Source organism: Cicer arietinum, chromosome 6, assembly GCF_000331145.2.
Source record: "Cicer arietinum cultivar CDC Frontier isolate Library 1 chromosome 6, Cicar.CDCFrontier_v2.0, whole genome shotgun sequence".
NCBI classification, from domain to species: Eukaryota; Viridiplantae; Streptophyta; class Magnoliopsida; order Fabales; family Fabaceae; genus Cicer; species Cicer arietinum.
Window position 1 is genome coordinate 4,423,893 of NC_021165.2, and position 17,784 is coordinate 4,441,676.

Genomic DNA, 17,784 nt, shown 5'->3' on the forward strand with positions numbered 1-17,784 from the left:
AGAGGCGCAGTTGCAGTGGTTCTTGGACGGTGTGAATCTTTTGAGAGAGAAAAGAGCAAAGAAGAAACAGAGAGCGGTTACAGTAACGGCGAGGAGGAAGGGTTCGGAGAAAGCAGAGAATATGTCCATTGATAAGACATGAAAACTTGGGATTTGAAGAACATGAAAACCCTAATACAAAGTGGTAACTGAATTTGCAGTGGTTGGGTGAGGTGGGAATTAGAAACCCTAATTTTGAAGAACAAATGAAGGGGGAAATGAAAGGAAAAAGGGGTAACAGTATTAATAATAGTAATAATAATAACAATAATAATAATAATAATAATAATAATAAGAATAAAAGAAGAAAATGAGAACGGAAAATGGTGAGAGTGGGTGGCACTCACTCGCTTGTGTGTTCACTGAAACTCAGACTCTCAAACCCAACCACTGCTGTGCTCTTCCATTCTCCGTCAAATACTACTACTTCACTAGTACTAACAATTTGCCTTCTTTTGTTACTCAAAATTCTAATTATCTCATTTATAAATAAAATATCTGTAAAATTTATTGTCTGTGTTTAATTTCTAATACAATTTTAAATATTTATTTTTTTATTTATATAAAATAATCAATATTATTTGAGACGGAAAGAGTAATAATAATTTTTTTAAATAAAAAATATAATAAATAACATCACAAACTCATCTAGTATAAAAAGTTCAACATAACAAATTATCAGTATTCGTTTGTTGAATTAAAATTATTATTTTTATTAATCAATATTTTATAACTAATATTTTATGAATATTAATGTTTATCAACTGTAATATTAATTAATTAAAATTTTTTATAAAATAATAATAGTTTTTAATAGCCGTATATTATTATGGATTAGAAAAAATGAGATCTAATAATTGAGAAAATATATTTTTTTTAAGTATTTTCAAAAAGCAGAAGTTGTATTTTATGTTTGTAAAATCCTATTTTTTTCTAAAATGATTATTTATCAAATATGATATTATTTTCATATTTTAAGCAGTTTTTTTATTTATCTATTATAAAAAATGATGTTAAACAGAAAAAAAATAATTAAAAGTGATCATTTTATTAATTTTTTTTTTCATATATATATTTTTCAAAATATTTTGTTTTGCTTTTCTTAATAACTTAAGAGTTTAAAGGATATATACGATCAATATAAATTTGTTTTATACTAGTATTTGATATTAAAAATTTTAAATATTATTTTAGAGATTTAAAAAAATATATGAATAAATTTATGTTTATTTTACATAGTAAAAATCATTTAAAAAAATTGTAAAAAATGATTTTTATAATAAACTACTCAAAGCATGTTTCTCATTTGAAAAGAATTTTAGATTCTAAATTATTTTAAAAATTATATAACAAACAAATAAAAACTCTTACAAATGTTCATTGAAACTAAATATTTTATAAAAAAAATATAACAAGTCTAAATGTAAGTTATTAATAAGGCTACATCATCCCATTTTTTTAAGTATATATTTTGAAGTTGTTTGTATAAATTAATAAAATGGTTAGTTTTGTTCGGATAATGCAAAATAAATTTACACTTACAAGATATACCCTTTAACTCAAATCTGCATTTTATTTTTTACAATATTCATTAATATTTATGTTATTTTAAATTAAATTTTGGAGATAAATTATTCCAACAAATGTTTGATATACACACCATGACACAAATAGATATCCAACAACATATAATATATAATTTGAGTACAGTTTAGGTTTTTTTAAATAATTATTTTCTCACTCCACTTTAAAAAAAATCGAAAATGTATCTTGTACAATATGAGATCCATTGTCACATTTTGTTTGTCCAAATAAAATACCTCAATTATTGAGGACTATGTTCGCAAAACCTTGGTATAACACATTTAATATGTCGTACTACGTTGTATTTCAATTTTGAAACATGTCCACATCAATCACGAGGATGATTTCAGAACTATTGTGGAGGGTAATAATGCTCTCTTGCCCAAATTACTCATTTTCTTTTTTATGAAAAAGTTGCTCGTTTTGTATCAATGAATCGGATCTCAACTGATATGTTTAAACAAGTCCACGTTTCGTGACAACGACAAAAAACTACACGATGTTTTGGTATTAGTAAGATGTCAGGTTGATTTTTAGAGCGAGAGAGACGATGATGATTGTCAACATATATAATGGTCCCTCTCCTTTTTGTTCTTTCCTGTATTAAGAGTATGTGGCTCGTCATTTCAGCCACTCTCTTCGGTTGAATCTCTAGGCCACTCAAGAACAATATCAAAGATTAAAAAAGGATTATAATTTCAGAACCCTTTTTACAGATTATTTTTTAAAATAATTACTTTTCATCTGTTTGTAATAACTTTCGAAAAAATTAGAATATAAAAATAATTTTAAAACTACTTCAAAAGAAGTTGTTTTAACCATCTTTTCACATAAATTTATAATTCATTTTTTTAAAAAAGTGATTTTAATTATAGTGGACAGACACAACACTTTTTATTTTTTAAAAATCTCTAATAAATAATTTTTAAATTATTAAACACTAAAATTACTTTTTTATTTTTTATTTTTTATTTTTATAATAAATAAATAAAACCCTAATAGTCTAAATTAAAATGTGTCCTTTTTCGGTGACAAAAGTTGTAAAAAAAGATAATGGTCCCTCCTTTGCACAAATCAGATATTGAACCTCTAACCAAATAATATAATTAAAGAACCTAATCAGATTAACATCTACCACTTATGTGGCCCCTTTCCTACAGTAGCTCAATTATTTTAGTACATTCATGTTTTTGCTATACATGTAAGTAAATACTCATTTAATTGTCTTGTGACTAATATTACATGAAAGCTCTCATCAAATCAAAAACTTTAAGCACTTAATCTCCCCTTTTGTCATGCCCTAAAATAAGTTAAATACTCTTCTAAGTGATTTCCTATAGATATAACATCATGTGAGCATCTTCAAGGATTTGGATTCGTTGTAGCCAACAATAAATCAAGATTGGACATACTTGACTTTATTAATGGAAAGGACTAACTTTGAAAATGCTGAATAAGTATATCTAAACTTATTTTGTAAAAAAGAAGTATAACTAAACTTACGAAAATAAATTAAAAAACTAAAGTTGAATGAAGAGTATTTAGTTAGCACTAACAACGTACTTATTTAACACTTTAAAATATTTCAAAAACTGCTTATCTATTTGCTATAAATTATTATTCTGATACAAAAAATAATTAAAGTATTTTTTGTTTTGAAGCTTATATAAACACATCCAACATCACAATTCATCTTTACGTTTGTCAAAATTATAACAAATTTTAGAAGACTCCTCCAACCAAACATCCCTTGAAAGCATGATCGGCATATGGTAAATTATGCCAATTTGCTTAATAAAATAATGCATTCAACTAATCTTTTTAAATCTTGTAAAAAAAAAGTATTCTTTTTAAATACAACAGAGATATACGCCTATGAAAAGTTACAAAAAAAAAAACACAACACAATACAAATAGCATGAACGAAATTTAAAGCTGAACAAAATGCATATACTTCTTTTCCCATTGAAAATATAACCTTTGAATGCAGCCCTTCTTGCATCATCCTTGGAGGAATCTTGCCCAAGTGCAACTTCCAAATCTGAAGCCACTGACTGACCAGAAAATCCAGTAACAAAATCTTGATTTTAGAAGAGGATTGAGAGAACTCACACGGTTTCTCCCTTTGATTGAGCTTGTATAGCATAGTCCAAATCGGGCACTTGTTCTTTCATGAAAGGAAGGTTGCCAGGAATTTCCTCCTCCAAAAGATGTAGAGGTGTTTGGGGAGGGTATTTGTTCAAAATGAAGTCTATTTCCTCACCACTCATTTCCTTTTGATTGAGAAGAACCTATAATGCAAATTTATAAGCGGTCAAAGAGATCAAGCACCACAAAAATTGTAAACGAAAAGCCGAACAGCACAGAATGCTACTTTGATTACTATTATAATACAGTAACTGAAATATAAAGTTTTTGTATTACTTATGATTAGAGATATCATTTATAAAGTTTTAACAATTCAAAAACAACATAACACAGATCTACTCCAAATTTACCTTTATAGTTTTAAGCAAAGCTGCATGGTGCTCCCTAAGAAGAGACACTGTCTTTCCATACATGTCATGTATCAATTCTTCAGTTCTTTGTGAAACTTGAGAATCCAGATTAAAGTTTAGGGGAGGATCAATCAGATCGTAATCATCATAAAGAGACCCTTCAAAATCCAGCCTTGGTCCAACAAATTTAACAGCCTTCCTCCAAGGAGATGGTTCTCCATGTATGACCATTGGATCTTCCAAATTCCAACTGCAAGTTGAAGAAGGTAAACAAGCTTATATGGCACAAGAAATATATAAGCACAAATTTAAATACAAAAAATACAAGTAGTTATGCTAACATGGTTAATATTTTGCGAGCAAGCCAGGATGCATGTGCAAGGTATTCGATTGAGGCTTTTGATGTGTCACGTCCATAGATGACCTCCTCAGCAGCTCTACCTCCAAGCAAAACCTGTAGATCAAGACATATTCAAACTGAAATAAATAATTTACACAGAAGAAAAATAAGGAAGTAACTTCATATACTCAAGTAATTGACATGCCTGAAGACGATGCAACAATTGAGGACGGCGTTCAAACATATATGATTCATCATCAAGCCGATGGAATACCAATTGACATAACGTCTGCAACATGGTAGCCTTTTTCGTAAGTCAATATTCTAATAACAAATACCCTTATGTATATAGAAATCAAACAGCCTTAACTAGAGTATATTTCAGATTGGCTCCTAGCGGGCTTTTCTCCCTATTCATTCTTATGCAGATTGCAGAGCTTCAATTTCTACTAAAAGTTTCAATTATCACATATTTCCAATTCCAACATAATTTCCAACTCTACAGTCTACATTCCACTCCTGGTCTTTTCTCTCTTTTCTAACTCACGTGCTTCAATTATCGTACTATTTAATCCCTGATTCTCTAATGTTACAGTAATGAGACTGTGTTACAGGTGTATCAGATATCCTTTATTTATTTCCCAAATAAGCATTGGAAATTTCTCAAACATGAGAATGGGAAATATGAACAAAATGCTTCTGCAAGATAGTTGAGGATAATATATAGTGAAGGAAGCTGAACAAGGACCTGACCACGAGGTACTATTGAGATGCGTTCGCAGTATTCAACTTTGGCATTCTCATATCGCCGGAGCAGATGAGAAGTTAATGCAACTCCCACTTCAGTGGTAGCTCGACGACACTGTCCTTGATAACCTAATTCTACTCCAATACATTTAGGTCCCACTGTAAGTCTGTCAACTGCTTCATCCATATGTGACTGAACAATTGAGTTATGTCGCTTCCTGACAGCCACAAGAGCAGCCTCTTGGATCAATTGTGCCAATCTTGCTCCAGACCATCCTGAAATTAAGATATTTGTTCAGAGATTGAAATGAAAAGTTTAAAGTTAAACAAAGAGTCCTTACCAGGTAGGTTCTGTGCATAGCTGGACAAATCAACAGAATCTGACATTTTTACTTTGCTAGCATGAATATTCAAAATATCAAGTCTTCCTTTAGCACTAGGAGGGAGAATCTTGATCTACAGGAGAAAAACTAAACGACCTTAATAGAGTAATACTGTTAAAATAACTACATAGATGTTATAACAAAAAATAATCAAGCAAACTTATGATAGGACAGGTAAGTCAATGTTGGATTTTAATAGGAAAACCAAAGAAGATTCTCTCTCCATTTGTGATTATCTTAACAAATCAAAATAGTATACCCTGATCCCACCCAAAGAGAGAAAGAAATTCACTAACTCAGCCACAGAAAGAAACCTTTCTATCAAGGCGACCTGGACGAAGAAGTGCAGGATCTAACAAATCTCTTCGATTTGTGGCAGCTAGAAATATGATGCCCTTTCCAGTATCAAAACCATCAAGCTCTATCAACAATTGGTTCAATGTAGTTTCTCTTTCCTGGGTGGCTGCGTTGTACAGGTTATCTGTTGACTCCTTGAATGTACCTTGACGCCTGATCATACACAAAGTTCTCAATCAGGTGGGGTAGATGCTTAGGGGCTTAGCAAGTAGATTGACTCATGAAATTAAACTAGCTTGGCAACGGATTTGATAGTTTTAGTTCCCTAAAACTAACTTCCATAATTCAAGAACGGAAGCACAAAAATCAACTACCCTGAACTAAAGTGGACTTCACAGAAGTATCCCATGCTCGTCAATATTATATATAGTAATGTCTGGAAGCTTGTACTCAAACTATTCTTTTTAAATACACCTAATGCCACGTCCCCTATCCTTTCTCATCTCATTTGTAAAAACAGCATACATGACAATGACAACCAATACCCAGATTAGACCAACCGATTAATTAACATTGCAAGTAATGCAGCAGCCCTTACAATTACTTTGCATGCAAACTTATTGGGAATGGGAAGGCTTCGTGTTCGGCCAGGATTCTAGGCTTGCTAAGTTACCTACTTGTCACTTCATTTGACTTAAAGGTCGAATAATGTAGACATCATAAATTCATTCTATCTACTAAACATGCGAACATGCCTGAGATAAACAGTGGACAATGTTCATAATATAAAATCATACAGTCATACCTAGTTGCCAATGCATCGATTTCATCTATAAAAACAACTGATGGTTTGTTTACCTGCAAATAGAAACAAATATTTGAGTACCCACCAATCACTAACATACAAACCCAAAACTATACAATCTACACCATTTTCAAAAATTCAATCGGGAAAAACAAACTATATACTCGGTCATTTCTCATGTTGGGGCGCACTACCTGTCCTTATGAAAAAAACCATTAACCCATTTTTAGCAACAAGTAACACAGGTAACTAACTTAACATTATCTTACTTCTAGAGACCGAGGAACTGAAATGCATAAAAGCTGACTAATTTTCATCAAGTTATTCTTATATTGATTAAACAAATAACAATTCACAAAGGAATGAATAGTTGAAAATTGTCATATGAATACAAGGTCCTTGAAAACGTTTTATGTATGTGATTTGATTAAACAAAGCAAAAAAACACGGACATATACTGTTTCTTCAAGTGGTCAATACCCTTAAATGGTCACCTAACCATTCACGAGAACTGAAGGATTGTGTGATCAGAACAATCGGTAGCATGTGATGATTTATAAGTTAGCTGTACATTGAGTGGAGGAACAAGAACACAGGATGATTCAAAAATGTGACGAAAGTAGTACTTTAGCAGCGATACATTGTTTACAAAAATCGAGAAGAAAAAGTAGTAGAAAATGAAAATCACCTTGGCTCTTTTAAACAAATCCCTAATACGTGCAGAACCAACACCAACTAAAAATTCCACAAATTCTGATCCAGCCATTTGGTAAAATGGAACACCAGCTTCACCAGCTATAGCCTTGGCTACCAAGGTCTGCAAAAGCAAGTCAAAATATAAACATATGACAGACAACACACATTCTTACATCCGATATAACTGGGGAATTGATATCTGACCTTGCCACATCCAGGAGGGCCCTCAAGAAGAACACCGTGAGGGGGTTTGATCCCCATTTTATCAAATAGCTCGGGATTTTTTAGGTACCTCACCAACTAAAGAGAATAATAATTAACTTTCATAAGTTTTCATCCATTACAATAAACAGTAAGCAGAGCCTACTACAACGGGGCATAAAGCAGAAGGAAAAACAGAGATTATGCATAATGATGACGTGGAAAATTCCAGTACATTATTGAGGGGGGGCAAAGTTATATAATTCAAAATAATTAAATAAATTAGTTAAAAAGTTAATAGAACAGCTGTTTACTCATAATAGGTACCTGTTTCTAACAACTGTTTCTAATGGTATCCATGTGTAGTGGAAAGTATGTTGAGCAGAAAATTGTAACATGTAGCATTGATCAAGCGACAACATTCAAGAATACTTTAAAAATAAAAGAGAGATATATTGTATCATCAAAAGTGTTCAATTTTTTTGGAATACTTTAACTGAAACATATCTGCATCCTACAAAAGATCAAGTTCAAGAGGTAAGACTTTACTCTACAGCCTTGTTACCCATGTATAAAAAAATTACCTCTTGAAGTTCCTCCACAGCCCCATCAATTCCAGCCACGTCAGAAAACTTTATTCCAGTTGAACCCTGAAAGAATGTTATTCCAAAGCCAGAAACTAAGAATAACACAAAACTTAAAGACCAGAAAAAGAAAAATCAAAAGATTTTGAGAATAGAGATTAATGTTAAGTTAGGTGTTAACACACATCAACACGAGCTTCGGCTTTTGATAATGAGAAGTTCATTCCCTGCCATAGATCCTGTACATTGAATAAATATCTCTTAGAATGAACTTATCAACCAAATCCATGGAATAAAATTGGGTCAAAAATTCATGCATAACTTTGTAGTGAATCACTTAGTCATGTCACCTACCCACTTCCTAAAGTTCTTGGGTTTTCTTGATAGAGTGAAGCGAACAAGAAGGATCATACCCACAACTACAGGCATTACTATTCTCAATATCTGAACGCTGGAAGCTACACCACCAGCAGTGAAAAGCTCATAAATCTTAGACAAAAAAGCACCATCTATGAAAAAGTCAAGAACATTATCCCAAACCCTCTCCAGCATTGATACAGCAACTCCAAGAAAAAAATTGAGAATTGGTTTGGATATAGGCCATGCTACATATACAGCTGTCACAAATATAAAACTGGTAGCAACAAAAGCTGCTGCTGAAAGGAAGCCACCAACTAGAACTGCAGCTAAACCCAGTACTACTGTCACCGCTCCAAGCTCGGCCACCACTCTACTAGATATGGAAGATGCAACTGGATGAGGGTACTCTGCTATTTTTCCCACCCAAGACTGCAACAATATTAGTTCAGAGTTAAAAGCACAATTATTATATGATCACCTGCATAAAGAATTCATCCATTCACAATGCTGAATGACTTAAGCTATGAGTCTCTTACTACAAACTATGCAAGAAAATATATAGATATAACCTTTAGGTTTATTTGGTTTGCGAAAACAATTTCTGTTTTCAATTTTTCATTTCTTGTTTTCACTTTTAATTACAAAACTAAAGCCAGTTTTCAATCTATTTCCTATTTTCAACTATATGTATGGAGGAAAACAATTAAAAAAAAAAAAAAAAAAAAAGCAAAATAAGTTGTCAGTTTTGTAATTAAAAGAGAAAATAGGAAATGAAAATATAAAACATTTTCTTAAACCAAGCATACCCTTGGAAAAAGAAAATGAAACTTAAAAGAGCAAAGCTAATTGATTATCTCCTATTAGCACCAACAATGCCAATGCTTCATGCATTAAACTTTTTCATGTATGACAAAAATAACAAGATTAACAACCATAGTACGCGCGCTCGCTATCTCATATCGTGGCCCATAATATTCCTCCAAAATTGCTTGAGCTTCACTATTATCCACCCTAAGAACCCTACAAAATTGCGCACACAATCCATCACAACAAAACATTGCACAAATAACAAGTTACACAAAACCATACATAAACAAACTGAAACATCAACTTTTTTTTTCCTTTTACCATTTTGTAGCTTGCAATCTCTTATCTGGAAGCTACACCACCAGCAGTGAAAAGCTCATAAATCTTAGACAAAAAAGCACCATCTATGAAAAAGTCAAGAACATTATCCCAAACCCTCTCCAGCATTGATACAGCAACTCCAAGAAAAAAATTGAGAATTGGTTTGGATATAGGCCATGCTACATATACAGCTGTCACAAATATAAAACTGGTAGCAACAAAAGCTGCTGCTGAAAGGAAGCCACCAACTAGAACTGCAGCTAAACCCAGTACTACTGTCACCGCTCCAAGCTCGGCCACCACTCTACTAGATATGGAAGATGCAACTGGATGAGGGTACTCTGCTATTTTTCCCACCCAAGACTGCAACAATATTAGTTCAGAGTTAAAAGCACAATTATTATATGATCACCTGCATAAAGAATTCATCCATTCACAATGCTGAATGACTTAAGCTATGAGTCTCTTACTACAAACTATGCAAGAAAATATATAGATATAACCTTTAGGTTTATTTGGTTTGCGAAAACAATTTCTGTTTTCAATTTTTCATTTCTTGTTTTCACTTTTAATTACAAAACTAAAGCCAGTTTTCAATCTATTTCCTATTTTCAACTATATGTATGGAGGAAAAAAATTAAAAAAAAAAAAAAAAAAAAAAGCAAAATAAGTTGTCAGTTTTGTAATTAAAAGAGAAAATAGGAAATGAAAATATAAAACATTTTCTTAAACCAAGCATACCCTTGGAAAAAGAAAATGAAACTTAAAAGAGCAAAGCTAATTGATTATCTCCTATTAGCACCAACAATGCCAATGCTTCATGCATTAAACTTTTTCATGTATGACAAAAATAACAAGATTAACAACCATAGTACGCGCGCTCGCTATCTCATATCGTGGCCCATAATATTCCTCCAAAATTGCTTGAGCTTCACTATTATCCACCCTAAGAACCCTACAAAATTGCGCACACAATCCATCACAACAAAACATTGCACAAATAACAAGTTACACAAAACCATACATAAACAAACTGAAACATCAACTTTTTTTTTCCTTTTACCATTTTGTAGCTTGCAATCTCTTATCACCAGGAATTTCCTTCAATTCCACAATGTAACTCCTATAACCAATTCCATAATCTTCCTTTGAAGTAACCGACTTAATCTTATCTTTACTCAACGCTTTAGCAAAATCCTCAACACTCATTTTCGGTAAAGTTTTCAAATTCTCATTGAACTCTTCTTCTTCAGACAACGGTGTACCAAAAATTTGCTCCGGCACATAGAGTTTCCCTTTATACTCTTTAAGCAAATCATTCAAAACCACAGAATCTTCTCTCTCTCCTAAAACCTCACTCTCTTTCTTCCTCTGAGAATTCTTCAAGCTCAGCTTTTTCTTCAACACATAAAAAATACCGTCATTTGATTTTTTAGCTAAATTCTCTTTTTGTTGCGAAGTATATAACTTTTCACCAATCAGATACTTGGGTGGAACTTGGCTAGGATTTTCTTCCAAGACTCGCTTAACGAAATCATGGGAGCTGGACGAGGATTCGCAGAGTACTGTGAATGGCCTGCGAAGAAGATGATGCGTTCTGTTACGATTGGAACGAAGTGTTTTGTGGCGTTGGTGGGTGTGAATGTGATAGGAATTGTTGTTGGGATAGGAGAGAATGTTCATGTCGTTATCGCAAATTCATAAGAGGGTGAATGAACATGTGATACCGAAAGGGTTTATTGAGTTATTAGGGTTTGAACTTTTAAGAGAGATGAACAATGCAAATGCACGAAGAAGAAGAAGAAGAAGAAGAAGAAGAATGGAAGATGAAATTGCAGAATGGTAGTAACGTGTAAACTGCTTTTCATTTCTTTTTCCATCCAATCGGATAAAGCTCGCCTGGCATGGTTTTTACTAACCGGGTCGGGTATCTCTGATGGTATGACCCATTTTGTGTGAATTTATTATAGGAGGAAAATAAAGAAATCAAGTTTGTTGGATGTTTTTAATTAAATATACTTACTTAATGAAGGGTTAGTTATTGGGAAAGACCAACATATTCTCTTTGGGTCACCAGTTAATGATTTAAAAGTATAAATTTTATTTAGAATTTGTATTTTTAACTCAAACACAATTTACTTATCAATTATTAAGTTAATCTAATTTTAAATTTTGAACATGGTTAACCATTATTTTTAAAAGTATATTTACATATAAATTATATCTAATAAACATTATTATAAATTATATATCTTTTGCACGCAATTGCATAGACTAATCATTCGAACTAAATAAGATCACAATAGATAACAAAACTCTTCAAGAGTTTTAACGCTGCTACATTTTTATAGCCAAATTTAAATCTAAAATCTCTAATTAAGTTGAAAGATATTCAAATATCTCATCCAAACATTATTGGATAAATATTATAATTCTTTAATAAGTGTCATAAGGATATTTGCATGACTCTATTTATTTATATACATTTTCAATAGTTAATGAATATATTATATATGTATATTTGACCAATTGCTGCTGACAAAAACATCTAAATCTTCTACTCACATCTACTTCTCTCACTTGGGTTCAAGTTAAAATTACACAATTGATAGATCATACCTAAATTTTAGTGTAAATCTTCAAATGAAGTTGGTGGTTTTCTCTAACATTGCATTAAATATGTCTTACCTAATTTTTTTTATATATATAATATTCAAACATCTAAAAAATTATAATTAATGACATTAAAAATCATAGTTAACAATATTCAATTGATAGTTAATAAATTAAATATTTTTCTTTTATATTCAGTAACCATCAATTGCACGTAATTAACATATTTAAATTGTATTTACCATTTAAATTGATATAAAAATTCAATGTAAAATTTTATTGCTGTCATTTCTAAAATAGTAAAAATAATAGACTAACTTGATAGCTTAAAATCATTTAAGAAAAAGCAATAGTTTAAAGATCAACTTAAAAATTTACTTCAGAAATAGAAAGTAAAATTAGTTTTTGACAAGAAAAAGTAAAACAAATTAATAATAGAAAATATCTATTCAAAGTGCTTGTATTAAAAATTTGATTACTCTTTGTGCATATACATAGTTAAATTATGTTAATACCACCGTGCAGTGAACTGAAAGTTCGCAATTGTAGCTTCTATGGTGTCGTGTATCATGAAAACAAACATAGTCTTAAAAATCTTTGCGCTCAGCCTATCATTAGAATCCTGAGATGACCTACTCATTATTCCTTTTAGCTGGAAGATTATGCAATGGACGCAAATAGACTACTGTAATGACACCAATATAGGTGAAGGAGGAATCGGCAAGCAAACACTTAAATGTCAAACCAAATAGAGGAAACCAAGCAAGTTTCAACCGAAGGACAGGTGGATGAGGGGAGAGTGAGGAGTGATTTTGATTTTGGAAGATTCTCTTCTTCAGTATAGCTTTTCTTAGTTATAGAATTGTTCCTTCGCATTTGAATTCATCTTTTTTTTTTTTTTGGTATATCATACATAAGACTTTTTTCTACAATCGCATTATTACTCTATAATTCCGTTACAGCAATACTTCATTTCATTTTGAGTGTGGGCTTGCAATAGTTTGTCTACATTACATAGACTGTTACAACAACAAAGAAAACAGAACTATAAACGATGGAATTCCGCCCCCATAGAATCTGCCAATAGGAAACAACTGAGGCCACGAGGAAGAATGTCTAAGACCTACATCCTTTCATTTTGAGTACCTCCCATTTTGGCTAAATAATCTGTACAGTGATTCCCTTTACTAAGAAGGTACGAAAGAATCGCAGTCCAGTCCATTAGCCTGCTTATCACGAATAGTCAGGTTTAGGGCTTCATTTGGGAAATCACATTAAAACATGACATTTTAACCCACACCTGTTCTGAATCAATCCCCATTGTGTGCAGCATCGCACTATTTTCATGGTGCGAAATCCAACATATACGCACAGTAACCCAATGAAGCAAGTTTCTAAAACAGTTAGCAATGTCGCACCTATGAAAAAGGTGAACAACTAACAATAAACTTGAGAAAATTTGTTGAGAATGAAATGGCAATATGGGACTCAACTTTTTCTATTCTGTTGGGCAGCTTCAACATACTGCTCTGCAAGTTTCTTGACTTTCTCACCTTCCTTTATGAGGAAATTAGCATTCTTTGATTTGGAATGATACTTCATAACCTTATCAGTTGTTTTTGCAACAGCCCACCTGTACTGTTCAGCTGTGATCACACCACTCTTACACAGTGGCCTGATATGCTCCTTGATGTAGGCTTCTACCTGTACAAAAAGACCAACACTATTACGGAAAATGACAAATAGACAGATAAACGCAGAAATTGAAAAAATCTAAATTTAGTGTAAACCATTGCATATTTGAAAAACCAACAAGAGAAATTAAAAGTAAGATTGGTTTGAAAAAACATTTAATGTTTCCATTAACTATTTTTAGTTTTAATTACAAAATCGCCACCTTGTTATTGTGTCCTATTTTCAATTTTTTGTATAGAAAACAGTGAAAATATATATATTTGTTTATTATTCACTGTGCAAATCTTTAAGAATAGAAAACAAATTAAATTTGTAATTAAAAGTGAAATTAGAAAATAAAAACAAATAACATTTTCTTAAATTAAACAAATCCTAATTTTCTAAGGCAAATGCTAACAAGTGCCCAAGGCACTTTGGGCACTTGTTAAGGATTTAAATATAGAAATTTTACATTGAAAGTGTATTGTAAGTTGTGTATTCAAATTTTACTCTTTTCAATGCAAAGTTGCTACTTTTTATTCCTTAACAAGTGCCTTAAAAGCACTTAAGGCACTTGTTAGTAAGATCCATTTTCTAATACCTTCTTCACTACTAGATTTTCATTGGTAAGCTGCTGTGCAGGGATGCCAGGTTTCTCTTCCTTCCTTTGAAGATTTTCATTGGTCCCAGATATATTGGAAGATTTGTCGGTGTTGGTAGGGACAGACACATTTTCTGTGAGATTCTCATTCCCTAATTCAGCATCATTTACTGCTTTTTCTGAGACAAGTTCTCTGTCCTTATGGCAATCATTATGCTTGCTTTGAGTTTCCGTCTTGCCCTCTCCATGTAATGATTGTAATTCAACATCTGGAAACTTTTTTATAAGTGGTTCTTTATCAGGGCCATATAATTCTTCAAACTCTGAATCAACTGGCTCAACAGCACCGTCACATGGTAGTAGCCCAGAAGAAACAGAAGGCTGGCCAATCTCCGCATCAATGGTAGAATCCCTGTGGACTGCATCACTGCAACAGTTTGGTGAGCAAGAGGCATCTCCTGGCACTTCATTTTTTTCAGACCCCTTACAGTCTGCACAATCCAAAGCATTATTTGTTTTCTTCAAGCTCGTGGTGGAGAAAACAAGTTTCACTTTTGATTCACTCTGCTCTTGTTTTAGGTTTGGGATCTTTATACTAGCGCCTATGTAATCATCCTCTTCCAAATCATACTCAAAATCACCATAAATATCCAGCTCAGGACGAGAATCTAGTTCAAGTATATCATCAGGCCCTGACACTTCATTTCCATTACAAATTTCACTGTTCTTTTGTGGACTGCTTGGTGGCGAATCAGACAACAGACCAGCATTTTTTAATGCTATTTGAGTTGCAGGGTCAGTCGAAAGATCATGTGAATTTTGTTCTGATTGATCAGTATGCACTGGTGATGCGGTTGGTGGGCTTGTGTCTGCGTCTACATTGGATTTTGTGTTGTTTGTGCGATGCAATAGTTCTTGTGAACAAAGGTTCAGATACACCAGCTTGCTGTTTGATCTGTCAGCAACCTCCTTTTCAATATTAACTGCATCTGCAACAGCCAATTCTGTATCTGCAGTTCTGCGAATGGTTGGCAGATTTGTGTTCCTCAATAAGCGTTCCGTCAGGCGGTAAAGTTGTGTCTGTTCAACACATCAAAAGTAACAAACTCTTAAGAGAGAAAATATCTGGCACAAACAATCATTAATTAATAGAGAAAGAAGGCAAAGGTGTTTGTTTTGAAAACAGAAGTGAACTAAAAGCTAAATTAGTTCCATAGTCAGCAGAAAATGATATGTCTTAAGGAACCACCAAAAGGATGTAACTCAACTTTTTTTTTAAAAAAGTGTTCGTTCATCTTTTTGTATCTCAAGTTTTCTTTTCCAACTATAACACATGTAACTTAAAAAGGTGGAACTGGAAATAAAATGTACAGCATACCTGCCTGGCTGATACAGGAATTTTATTATGGCGACAAGGTGCCAACACTGGTCGCATATCAGTTGGTAATTGGGCCTACTCAACAAAGAAGAAAAAGTGAAAAGTTATAATTTCTGACACCAACGACAAAGGTAATAAAACAATTGCATAAAAAATTAATCAGATACATTACATACAAGCAAAGGATAATTTCCTTTAAAAATCGCATCGTCTTCCTGATTTTCATTTGCGGATTTATTGCTGCCAACAGCTGTTTTCCTAGCAAGAACCTCCAAGGCCCATTTTCTTTTATCACTTTTCACAGAATCAGATTTAAGGCCCGACTCCTTTGTGCCAACTTTGGAACCAGCTGAAGAAGAAAGTGACGTCCCTTCTGAGTGACTGCTTAAATGTACTTTACCAGAATCTGAATTATCACCAACTGAACCACGTACAATCTTCTTATCTACTTTTATCTCAGACGAACAAACTCTGTTCTTCAATAAAAGATTATTTACCTCTGTTGTTTTAATAGTCTTGGTATCAAGAGATTGATTTGGTCCTTTTGCTGATGGGTTATTATGCTTAGTCTGCTCTGAGAAAGGTTTGACATCCTTTTTCCGTGGGAAAACAGATGTATCTGCTATATACAATCTGGAAAGAATTGGATTCTTTGCCTGACATTCAGGAGCTAGCTGTGATTCCGAGCCCTCTGAACTTTTTCTTAGTAGATCAAGAACTGATTTTAAAGTTTCAATCTTTTCAGGCTTTGAAGCTCTCATGCAACGATATTTCCAAAACTCAATTTCACAGTCCCTATCCCATGCACGCTTTCGTCTTCCATTGGAAGTTGAAAATATTTTCCTTGTTAGATGTTCACGAACTTTTCCTTTCTGCAACATTGACTTCTTTGCCTTTAGAGCTGAAGGGGATAACTTATTTACAGGTTCCGTTTTAGGACCTGTTATAGCAGCCCTAAATGCTTCAAGAAGTTTTTTATCAAAATGGGTTTCCTCAAAGTTCACAGAGGATTTATTGCGGACAGCTTCTTTAATTTCGTTCCTTAGATTTTGGACTACTGACGATGATTCTCCACTATCAGAAACTCTCTTCATAATCTTTTTAACCCTCAATCCAGCCATGTTTTCTTTCTTTTCACCTAACATTTCACTATCATTAGTGCCAGCAAGTCCCTTGGAAAGCCTCCGGTTCGTCCCTTTAACTATGTTCATTATATCTGATGCCGCAATCTCCTTTGATGGAGAATGCTTTAAAGCAGGACTTTTCTTAGCATTGTCAGAAAGTTGAGCATCAGTCGATTCATTAGCACTAATCATTTCACTGGAAGTTGCTCTAATTTTCTTTTGTGAAGCTTCAACCGATAGTTCAAGCTTGGCACCTTCATCCTCAACTTTTATATGAATTTGCTCATGACTGTAACAACAAGTAAGAATTGGAGCGGTGAAAAAAGTCAGGATTTTAACATAAACAGTTAAAATCAACAAACTTATTTCAACAAAATATGCATTTAAAGATCTGAAATGATCAATGCAAGTTTCAGAAGGGTGACAAAATTTCAGTTTTAACACTATGAGTGCGAAGAATATCTAGGCACCAGTTCCTTTTTCCTTTTGCCTCATGAGTTGTGAATACTACGAAAAACCAAGATTTCAAATGCTTTGAATTGTTATTTTGTATTTTCATCCAGAAGCACAACTTCCATAATGATATTTTATGCCAATAATGGAATAATCACATACTTCTAAAGGCGAACATAATACTAAAAGGAAAACAGCCCCTATTTATAAGAATTAGGTTTAGATCTCTAAAGTTTTGGGACAATATATAAATTTTTATGTCCAACAGTACATATAGGT

General features: G+C 32.7%; 3 protein-coding genes across 10 annotated transcripts in view; all 3 read right to left on the reverse strand.

Moving 5' to 3' along the window:
- The window catches only part of LOC101493003 (F-box protein SKIP8), a 4,374-nt gene extending 3,912 nt beyond the window's left edge, over positions 1-462 (reverse strand). The window contains exons 1-2 of the mRNA XM_073370102.1: positions 387-462; positions 1-228 (exon numbers count right to left, since the gene is read on the reverse strand). The exon at positions 1-228 is cut by the window's left edge and continues 2 nt beyond it. Of these exons, the coding sequence (XP_073226203.1) occupies positions 1-129 (129 nt within the window). The 5' untranslated portion in view covers positions 130-228; positions 387-462. The remainder of the gene's footprint in view (positions 229-386) is intronic.
- Positions 463-3,369: 2,907 nt separating this feature from the next.
- On the reverse strand, positions 3,370-11,577 carry LOC101493544 (probable inactive ATP-dependent zinc metalloprotease FTSHI 1, chloroplastic). Its single transcript, XM_004503549.4, has 15 exons — positions 10,726-11,577; positions 10,527-10,617; positions 8,529-8,963; positions 8,360-8,413; positions 8,175-8,240; positions 7,594-7,689; positions 7,382-7,510; positions 6,694-6,746; positions 5,906-6,101; positions 5,550-5,664; positions 5,210-5,484; positions 4,667-4,750; positions 4,463-4,575; positions 4,122-4,371; positions 3,370-3,914 (listed from the first exon to the last, which is right to left on the reverse strand). Exons 1-15 carry the CDS (start codon positions 11,343-11,345, stop codon positions 3,732-3,734), a joined length of 2,760 nt encoding a protein of 919 aa, XP_004503606.1. The 5' UTR covers positions 11,346-11,577; the 3' UTR covers positions 3,370-3,731.
- Positions 11,578-13,226: 1,649 nt separating this feature from the next.
- LOC101493864 (uncharacterized protein At4g10930) overlaps positions 13,227-17,784 on the reverse strand; it is an 11,525-nt gene continuing 6,967 nt past the window's right edge. For all 8 annotated transcript variants that reach the window (XM_027335644.2, XM_027335643.2, XM_012716705.3 and 5 more), the window contains 4 exons: positions 16,105-17,341; positions 15,929-16,003; positions 14,551-15,630; positions 13,227-13,979 (listed from right to left, as the gene is read on the reverse strand). In XM_027335644.2, the coding sequence (XP_027191445.1) occupies positions 13,764-13,979; positions 14,551-15,630; positions 15,929-16,003; positions 16,105-17,341 (2,608 nt within the window). In that variant the 3' untranslated portion in view covers positions 13,227-13,763. The remainder of the gene's footprint in view (positions 13,980-14,550; positions 15,631-15,928; positions 16,004-16,104; positions 17,342-17,784) is intronic.